Below are 11,160 nucleotides of genomic sequence, written 5' to 3' on the forward strand. Positions count from 1 at the left end.
ACTACACCCTAAGAGAGCACTGCCCGTAACGGGTGACAGTATTCATTCAATCATCAAGAATAGAATTATAAGGTAAGAAGAGAAAAGAAGAAGAAGCGAAAAGAAAAGAAAATAAACGTAAATTAATAAAACAAAACATAGAGAAATATTGGTAAAAGAAATTAGGATCTAATTCAATGTTTTCCATTAAGAAGCTTTTAATCTTACTTTTGAACTCTGGTAGGATATTAGCATTTCTCAAAGTATTTGGCAAATAATTCCATATTTTCGGTCCGGTAAATCTAATTGAAAAACCAGATGACGTGAGACATCTCGTTTCTGTAACTAGTTGCGATGCATGCCGAGTATCATGTTGGTGAATTTCATCATTCCTTCGAAAAACTGACATAAACGACTCAGGTGTGGTATTTGTGCTTACTTTATATAAAGTTTCGGCAATCTTTTTTTTCGAAGTCGAGCCACATTTAATATCTTAAGTCTTATTAAAAACGCCTTCACACTCTAACGAGGCTCTTGCTTGCAAATTCCACGTATAGCTTTATTCTGAAGAATTTGAACTTGCTTCCATTCTGAGTTATAATTTGAAGCCCAAATGCTTATTCCATATAAAAGATATGAGTGAAATAGACTAAAATATAGGATCAGTAATATTTTGTGGGAAAAATAAATTTCAGTCTATGGAGAATACCAACAGCTCTTGACAGCTTCATACAAAGAAATTTTATGTGGATTACCCAATCCAGCTTTTCATCAATTATTATACCTAAATATTTAATGTGGTCAACTCTTTCAATTTTTTCGTGGTCTGCCCTATTTATCTTGCTATCGTAAACTGGGTCATTTCTATGTTTTAAAATGATATACTTCGTCTTTTTTGTATTAAGGGAAAGCAACCGCTCTTCAAAGAATTCGGTTGCTGCCTGGAGGCAAACTTCAGCGTTTGTAATTAGTTGCTCACAGTTCTTATGTGTTAGAAATAGTACTGTGTCGTCCGCAAACTTTATTATATATGCAAAGGGGATATCAGCCGAAAGTTCATTCACATAAATTAAAAAAAAGTAATGGTCCAAGAACTGATCCCTGGGGCACCCCACAAGTTACATCGAATGAATCTGATAAGATACCATTAGCAAGTATTTTACAACGTCTATTTGTTAAATATGACCGAATCCATTCAAGAACCGTCGACTTTATCTCATATCCTTCTAATGTTTCAAGAAGGATGTCAAAATCAACGCAATCAAAAGCTTTTGTTAAATCTAGAAAAATCGCCAGAGAATATAAATCATCATGTTGCGCCGATTTTATATTCATTATAAGATCCGTAATTGCGAGTTCAGTGGATCTGTTTTTCCGAAATCCATATTATTTATCAGAAAGAATTTTATTAGCTTCAAAGTATTTATATAGTCTTTTTGCAGCAAGCTTTTCATATATTTTCGGAAAAATTGGAAGTAAGCTAATTGGTTGATAGTTATCAATTACTGTTGGATCTCCTCCTTTAAAAAGTGGAATTAATTTGGATTCTTTTAGTTTGGTAGGGAAAATACCTTCGTCAAGGCTTCTGTTTATAAGGACCGTAAGAGGCTCAATGATTGCTGGTTGTACTTTTCGTATTAGTTGCAAAGAAAGCCCATCTAGTCCCGTTGACCTTGTCCCTTTAATTTCACAAATGCATTTTTTTTACTTCATCACATGTAACAGACGGAAATTTTTGCATTTCTGCCATTGTCTCTTGTTTCTTTAGTTTTGGAGGTGTTACCTGTGTCATTAGTTTTCTTTTTGATTTTGCATTCGACAGTTTATCTTTTGTTTTTTGTCCCACATTTACAAAAAATGAACCAAGAAGACTTGAAATTTCTTCCGGTGATTTTATTGATTATTTTTCACTTACTAGTTCTTTTATATGATGTATTTTTTCTGATTTATTAGGATCAATGACCGAATTAATTATTTGCCAGGTTTTCCTTGGGTTCCCATTTGCATTTTTAAAACTCCTTTGAAAATATATTTCCTTTGCATTTCTTTTCAGCTGGTTTAACTTATTTCTATATTCTTTAAACTGGTGAAAATTCTCTTCAGACGGATCATTTAAATATTTTTTGTAAAGGGTTTTGCGGTTGTTAACAGAAACGAGAAGTCCCCGTGTCATCCATGGTTTTCTGGGCAAATGCTTACGCTTTGGCTCCTTCAACACAGGACAATGGTAATTATAACTGCTAGTAGTTAAATCAATAAATGCCGAATACGCTGAATCTGAATCAACGTGGGCTTGAAAAAAATTTTCCCACTGAATACAATTTAAGCTTAGTGCCAGATCTGCAATATTTTTTTCTGATTCATCTCGCCGATTAAGCCTGTAATTCGGTTCTGACTTTATCTTACTTTTATCCGTCACTACATCAGTGAAAGTAGCGAAATGATCTGATGTTTCAAATAATAGCACTTCTACGAACTTTCTAACAATATTTTGGTGAGATACAAATATATTATCAATCAGAGTCGCGGACGTTGGAGTTACCCTTGTGGGTATTCTGACTATAGGTAGGTAACCATATGACATACAGTTCTGAAGAAATAAGAGATTTTTGTCATTTTTTAACGATAGCAGATCCATATTAAAATCCCCAAGCATTATTACCGGGTACTGATGACACTTCAACTTTGACAAAAGCTTTTCTAGTTCATCCATAAATATTTCCGTATCACCTGACGGGCTATGATATACCAACACCATTAGAATTTCCTGATGATTTAATTTTACCTTGAGACAGAATGACTCAAATATTCCTTCAACACGAATATTAAAATTAGGTATTAGCGAATAATCAAGTCCTTGTCGCACATAATGCGCTTGACCACATTTCCTTAGCTTTTCACGGTTTAATACTTCTAACGAGAAACCTGTAATATCAAGCATTTTCTTATCCATACTCTCTGTAAGGAACGTTTCTGTCAAATTGATTATTTCTATTAACAACTTCAGATATTTCATCATATGCTGTCTGTAATGACTGACAATTTAAGTGACCAACCCTTAAGTCCGACTTATTTACCTTTTTCGAGCACTCACTTACATATCTGCATGATATAATATCTACCAATAATTCACTCTGTTCTTTGTCATCTTCACCTAGCGCTGTGTTTATCAAAGAATCTAGGCACAGAGGATTTTTTTCAAACTGTTCTAGTCGATTCATCTGTATAACACACTAAATGAACTAATTAATTAATCACTGACACAATGCAATTGCTCCCTGTCTTGTTACATTACTGGTTGAGAAGGATCGGGCAATGCAATTATGTCATCGACATTCGTAATTCGCTTTGTAGTTGACCCTATTTTGGCCATGATTTTTCCGTCTACTGTCCAAACATTCCGATTTCCAACTTTGTCTTTAGTAGCATTGAGGAGGTCTAGCCTCGCTTTAGTCAAAGACTCAGAAATGAAGAGACCTGTTCCTTTTAATTTTTTTTTCTTTCAGCCAGTACTGTTTTTGCCAACAAAACTGTTCTGAAGCTCACCTCAAAAGATACCCCTCTCTCCTTTGTCTCGTTGCCAATCTTTCGAACATCACCTATATCGGCTATGCTGAGGTCACTAATTTCCAGCTTTTTTTTCATAATGTTCAAAAGATTTGATGACACAGTTTGTGAGGCGGAAACCTCTTTCACGCCATGTATGACCAGCTTTGTTGCCTTCGCTTCCTGTTTGAAAGAGTCAATCTCACACCATAGCGAATTGACTGACTTTTCATAGGTCGAAATCATTTTTTCAATTCGCAGTAATGACTTATGGTATAGTTCAAACTTCATGTCGTATTCGATCTTCAAATTGTCTTGGACAGCTTGAGTGATTTTTTCAATCTGAGAAGTCGTAATTCCTGGCATACTGTCCTTTAGTTTTTCTACTTGTTTTGTGATTTCAGCAGAAACCGTTGTGCTAATATTGGCTTGATCGGACGCTATCTTGAGCGCTATTTGATCAAGCGATTCTCGAAGCGAAGTTGCGTTACTCGAGACAGTTCCACCAAGATCCGGATTTTGAAGCATTTCTTTTAGTGCTTTTGCCACTGCGGGCCTTTTGTCGGTTTTGGCCACTTCATAACCAGCATCGTATTCCATTAGGGACCCAGCAGTAACAATTGCGAGTTCGTTTTTACCTCCGTAGCAGAGTACTTGGTGCTTAACTTGACCGTCCTTAATTGGTATAACTTTTATTATCTTCACGGGCCAGCTTTTGTTGTGTGTAAATCTGCAAAACACTGTTTCACCAATTGTAAACATCCTTTCCATCAGTGGGCGGGGACAGAAACTACCACTGAATATGTCTCGATACTCAAAGTTTGATTATAGTCCAAAAATACGGTAAATGACTTATCTTATTCGAGGTCTTTAATTAATTCAATATATAATCCTTTTTCCACCACTGGTTCAGATTCAGTCTCTAATTAATTCAGAAAATAATCCTTTTTTTCACCATTTAATCTGTTGCGTAAAACTGAAATCACTATCCAAATTTAATCCTTTTTCAAAACTGGTGTTAACTGGACAAGAAGAATTAGACCTACATTGCCCGGGCAACGTGAAGTGTTGCGGCAACCTTTATCCGGCTTCGCCGACTAAAGTGTTGCGAAAGCAACACTTTGGTTTTGTTTCTTCGCTATCGATCAGTAATCACATGATCAAAGGCTTGACTTTGCAGCCAGTCGAACTTTATTCTTTTCAATCGTAGACATCGTGACGGATGAAAACTTGGAACAATATCTTATGTATTCTAGTTGGTATTATAAAGCTATCCGTAACTTTTCAGGATTAAAATACCGTAGGTGACACTAATTATTACGAAACTAACTCATTGTTTTGCATTATCGGTTGCCCCCGTTGCGTAAACACTTAATTCTGTCAGATTTAAAGAGATCGAATACAATGTGCACCAATTTGCAAAAATTTCTAGTCCAAAGTGAACAGATTCTTACTTGCAAGTCCCTTTCCCGTGATAGACATCAAGTTCACCGGAAACAAATAAATGGGTACACCAACTAGCAAAAGTTGCAAACCCCTCATCACTGAAGATGATTGTAGCCCAACAGCCTATTATTACTTACAAGTCCCCTACATGTCTTACCACTGGAACCGAATTGGTTTTACCATCAAATACACTGGAAACAAACAATAGATACACCAACTAGCAAAAGTTGCTAACCCCTCATTGCCGAAGGTGATTATTACCTAACAGTCGACTGTTGCTTACAAGTTCTCAATATGTCTCACAATTTTATTCGGCCTAGATTTTGTTTCAGTGTGTACCTTACTACTTAAGTTGTCAACCCCTTGAAACTTTCAAACTGGTATGCCTCATGAAGGAATTTTTTTACCAAAAAATGGCTGTCATGTAATTTGATCAGCTCATCAAGAGCTATCGATTGCCGTCGAAATATTATTCTTTCTGTCTTACTTCAAAAGTTGATTTTTTTGCCGTAGGCCAACTTTCTAACGTCACCACTTAGAAAGGAGCAAAGGATAAGCTCCAATTTCTATAGTAATGAGAGAACTTTTAAAGTTTGTTAGGCACATACCATTTCTCTAACGCAATCCTATGTCCGAAAAACCGAATGATAAACTCAGCTGAAATCACGAACAGAAATGGATAGAAACAATAGATGGCTGCACGATCGGACCCGTGGGAAAATGCCACATTTGCTTCTGTAAATTTTTCTATTTATCACTGAATATTGGCTGTTTGGTTTTTATATTGGTTGTGGGGCCGGGTAACTGCCGCATATATTTAACACTTACAGATTTTAGTCCATCTTCAATTTGAAAGTGGTGCCTGCCTGCTTGCCTGCTAGAACGGAGCTTTCCACTCGAAGGCAGAAACATGGTTTGATGAAACAGAAGCTTGGCTGCACAACTTCAGATACTCCTCTCTGACATAGGCTATATAACTCCACTTCACTTCGCACACCATAGGCTCTGGCTCGTGGATAAGCAATAACCATCCTTTTTGGCCCCAGGCAAGAGTTCTGCGGAGCTTTCCAAAATGTAATGCCTTATTTATCAATCCGGCCTAAGGTCCAAACTTTCTGTGAAAACCGCAAAGGTTAGACCCTTACCAGTTTCCAGGAATAAGGTGAGATCGGCGGCATAGAAAAAAAACGGGACAAAACCAAAGTGTTGCTTTCGCAACACAACAATAGGGAATTTCTCAAGACAGTGGGAAACAAATTAGTATGAATATTCCGGCCTTAGGTCCAAGAGCCGTCCTCAGTAATACAAAAATATATACGAATAAAAAATTTACAACAGGATGAAATCAATAAAACTAAAACGATTTTTTTTTTCAAAACAGTTCCAGCATCCTTACCTCAGTGAAGTTCAACCAGGACTGAAAAAAAAATTTTGATGAAACGAGACAATTCATTGAAATGAAAGCGATTGATTTAAAAATACATTTTTAATACCAATCTTGCTTTTTTGGCTGCTGATCTCATAGGTCTATTTGTGACAGATTCTGTTTTAATATCTATTGGTTTTTTATAATATCTCGTAAGGTCATTTTTAATTAAATTTGTGTATATTAAAAATTACTGATGTAACTTATGTACCAAGAAACAACTAGTGACGAAATTGCTTTTGTTATTGAAGGTTTTGTATGAATTTTTGGTTTCATGGGAAAAAGCTCAATTAGAAAAATTCCTTTAGAACTAATTTCATGGCTAGTTCAAAATAGGTTTGTGTCTTGAAAGTAAGTTCAAAAAATTACGTTAATTCTTTAAAAATATGGTTTTGTTTTATTTATTCCATTCTGTTTATTATCTCTACCTATGCAGGGTTAGATTTCGGAATGATGTTGAAATATTGTGATTTGTTGTAAATTATCGTAATACTGCTAATAATTATCCTAAAATAGTTTATCATTTGACCTGTTTAGGCAATGTAAAAGCCTTTTCAACATACCAGCACAGAGGAGGGGGAATTTCAATACTACCAATAAGTATCATAAATCATTTATTGTTTTGAGGTAAACTGGGATATGTCTATTTTAAGTAATGCAAAAGCCTTTTCAACATACCTGTGCATACAGTGACGGTTCTGGCCTCACTTGTGCCAGAGGAAAAATCTTGATTAGCACCCCCCTCCTTCTCTATCCCCCAAAAATTTTCAGGCCAAAATTGACAAAATTTTCATTTATAAACAAAATTTTACCATTTGCCATAAAATTTTGTAAATTACAAATGATTAATACCGTCAGATTATTATTAGAAATTTTTACGTCCTCAAAATTTATGTGCCCGGAGCAAGTGTCCCCTTTGTCTTTCCCCAAAACCGTCTCAGTGCACAGACGAAGTGGATTACCTCCAAGATTGGTCCAAAAACACTTCATTGTTGAAATGTATGTTGTTTAAAAAAGACTTTCCGTTGTATATTTTTTTCCTTTTTTTTTCTTCTTTAAAAAAAAGGACTAGCAATGCAAATTTTTGCAAGGTCATAGGCTGGAGAGAAGATTTAGTTGATCAGAAGTAGTTTTTTATGTACATTGCTGTATATTGCTTAATTATAGATAATTTAAACTTAACTTAAAATCTAAAATTAGGGCACGTTCAAAATATTTTTTTTTGTCATAATGGCTTTAGAGGATACTTCAGTTCACCCATAATCTAGTCAACTCTTAATTCCCAGAAACTGCCTCAACAATATTATGAATTCTTTATTTTTCTTCCTTCATTAGTTGCGTGCTTTCGGTGTCCTTCTGATTAGGCTTTTGTTTTTATATTTATTATAAATTGTTTTAATACTAGTAATAGATACTATAAGACAAGGGCATATCTAGGATTTTCGTTTGTAAGGGGATATTTTTTTTGAAAGGTTTTCTATTTATTTTAACGCGTCAAAAATTTGCTTATATACAGTTTCTTTACGTTTTTACGAATCAGGGATTTTTTTTGTTTTTTGGGGGGGGGGTATACTTGGTAAATCCCTCCTGGACACAGCCTTACCATAAGATAGTTTATCATCTTATAGTTTGATTTTACCTGGTATATTTCTATTTTAGGTAATGTAAAAGCCTTGTTTAGGCGAGGTCAGTGTCATTCACAGGTATGGGATATTGAAAGAGCCAAAAAAGATTTCTATATGGCAATAGAAAATGACAAAACTCTTAGAGCGGCAGTGGAAAAGGAAATTAATGAGATGGAAAGAAGGGTCAAAGAGTTTAATATGAGTGAAAAACGTCAGCTGAAGAACATGTTTTCATAGTTTTTTAAACTAGGTTCTTATTCAGGAGTTTGGTTTTAGTGAAATGTTTGTTTGAGTAAGGGCAAGAAGGAAATTGCATTTTGGAATTTTGCAAAAAACAGAGGATTTTTTTTTTTGCAAAGAAAGGGACAAAAACTAAAATTTAGATAGAGCCAGGTTAATTTTGTCGATGTCTGTTGTGAGGGCCAGAGTGGAGCTTATTGATTTTGTAAATGTGTTTAAATACTTTATTTAATCTTATTTATTTTCTTAATTCATTTGATTTGTATATTTTTCGTTCAGTTTCTTTTAATTTGGTTTTTTCGTTTTAATTTAATCAATTTTTTTATTAATCTTTAGTTTTAGGTTACTGATTCTGGTTTTTATCTATTGGTTGGTTTTATTTTTAATTTCTTTGTTGAAAAGGAAGGAAATATTTTGATTTAAAGCTGTATTTTTTTCCTTTTCAAGCTGTTCATGGTAAAGAACTGCCGAAACTATAAAAAAAAATAGGATTTTGATACCAATAGATACATCCAAAAGTCGAATTTTTATACTGATTTTCGATGCATAAATTTTATCAAGTTTAGTCTTACCAATCAAACGTTACGAGCCTGAGAAATTTTGTCTAATTTACGAAAAATGGGAAATGTCATAGCATCTTAATGAAAATCTTACCAACAGATTCAGCGCATCAGAGAACCCTACTCTATAGGTTGTAAGCTGCTATCCGCAAAAATGTAGAATTTTGTATATTTTTTTTCCAGAAGAAAGATCACGGATGTGTGTTTATCTGTTGTTGTTTTTTTAGCCAGGGGTGGTCGTATCAACCTAGTGGTCCTAGAATATCGCGAGAGGGCTTCTTCGAACGAAAATAAAAAATTCTAGCGCCCTTTTTAAGTGACCAAAAATTGGACGGCAACTAAGCTCACTTTTCTCCAAAGTCACTTGATCAAAACTTTGAGATTGCCATTTTGTTCAGCATAATCGAAAAATTTAGTAGCTAATGTCCTTGAGAATGACATAATCCCCCGCGGTCCTCGGGGAAAGGGCTGAAAGTTATAAACTTTGTCCATTGTTTTTATATAGTGTTGGCTATTGGGAAGTATACAGACGTTGTCAGGGGAAATTTTTCTGGTGGGGGAGGAAAGGGTTACACGGGGGATCTTTCAATAGAGGAATTTATCATGGAGGAATGGAATTCTCAATGAAGCCAGATTTCTCAGCATTATTTGAAAAAACAGAAATTAAATTAAAAAAAGCAAGCAAAAGCACAAGCAGAAATTATTACGTACATTTGAATTATTACGTACGGTTCGCCCTTTCGTCTATACTTCGCTCATTACATTAACGTTTATTGCCACTTTCAAAAGGGCTATTTATTCTAATTAAGTGACCTTTGTGATTGAGGGTTCATTCTCAAAGAATTGGAACAAAATTAGAACTTTAGCGTGAAGAGCGAGATATTGACGAGGGGGTGAATCCCCTCGTATACATAATAATTTCTGTTCGTTTTGAGCTTTAATTTTGCTCCTTACTTGCAGTTGAAAAAACTTGTTTTTTATTTATCTATTTTTTTTTTATTTTGAAAGTTGGATTCTGAGAAGAGGGGAAAACGTCAGCTAAAGAGCTCGTTTTTATAAAGGAATTGCATTTTAGAGCTCGTTTTCAGAAAGGGATTGCATTTCCCCCAAGAGGGATTTCCCCCCAAAAAAACAAAGGAACTTTTTTTAAGACAGAGTCAAGCTAATTTTGTAAATTAGTATAATTTTGCTATTTCTGTTTTAAAGGCTAAATTATAGTAGTAAAATTATAGTAAATTATAGTTAATTATAGTTTTGAAGGCTAAATTATAGTTGTATCTTTTAGTCTTATTTATTTTTGCCTTTTAGTTTTAGTTTTTATCTTGTATTTCATGTTTATTTTGTTTTCAATTTATTATTTATGTGTTTAATTTTATTCTATTTCATTCGTTTAATTTTTTTTATTTATTTGTTTAATTTATTAATTTAATTTCCTTCTTATTTATTGTTCTTTGGTTGTAGTTTGTTGATTGTATTTTTTAGTTCTATCGCTTAGTTTTATTTTTAATTTCTTCCATTAAAAGGGAGGGAATAGTTTGAGACAAAGTCGTATGTTTTTTTTCTTCTTTTTCTTATAGGAAGAGGGGAGTGATTGTTAATTCTTTGGTTGTTGTCTGAGTATCGTCATATTTTTTTTTTTTTTTTTTAAATTAACAGTTTGCTTGTACTTATAAATTATAGTAGAAATTTGTAATTATAGAGAAAACTATAGTTAAAATCATACTAAAAATTATAGAACATTATAGTTTTAGTTGCCACCTTCCAAATAGGCTCATGTGGCTATAGGAGTGTTTCGATTTTTTAGCTGATAAACTTTGTAAACAAACTGAAATATGAAATCTAAAACCTATCTGCTTGCAAGAGCGTATCCAGGATTTTAGTTTGGGAGAGGAGGTCCATAAAAAAATGCTTCAAAATCCGTTTGTATACATTTTTGTTACGTTAAAAAAATAGTCGAACACTTTTTTTGGGAGGGGGGGCCGGTTCAATTCCAGTATGTATCAGATATTTCGATTTTAAACATAATATTTATTTTAAAGTGTCATATAGCTTGGTTGAGTTGTATGCTTACCAAATTAAATTGCGATTAATGTTCTCTTACCAGCTTCTTTGAGGTTTATAATTAGCTGATGTACATTGGTTGATCCTATTATTTGATGATTAGTTAATATACAAAGTATTCTTCTATTGCATAATTAGGTTTAAAATAAATATTCTGTAGAATCCTTCAAATCAACAGCCTGTGTTACGTCAGGTGAAATACATATAACAGATTAATTCTCTTAAGGGGGGGGGGAGTGGCAGCGCTTGAGGCATGTTTCTTGGTGGGGTGGGGAAG

At 34.1% G+C, this 11,160-nt stretch overlaps 1 protein-coding gene across 1 annotated transcript in view; it reads left to right on the plus strand.

Annotated features, from left to right (window-relative positions):
• LOC136028536 (AH receptor-interacting protein-like) overlaps positions 1-11,120 on the plus strand; it is an 81,010-nt gene extending 69,890 nt beyond the window's left edge. Inside the window, exon 7 of the mRNA XM_065706383.1 lies at positions 8,057-11,120. Coding sequence (XP_065562455.1) covers positions 8,057-8,259 — 203 coding nt within the window. The 3' untranslated portion in view covers positions 8,260-11,120. The remainder of the gene's footprint in view (positions 1-8,056) is intronic.
• Positions 11,121-11,160: the final 40 nt, after the last annotated feature.

Source organism: Artemia franciscana, chromosome 6 (assembly GCF_032884065.1).
Source record: "Artemia franciscana chromosome 6, ASM3288406v1, whole genome shotgun sequence".
NCBI classification, from domain to species: domain Eukaryota; kingdom Metazoa; phylum Arthropoda; class Branchiopoda; order Anostraca; family Artemiidae; genus Artemia; species Artemia franciscana.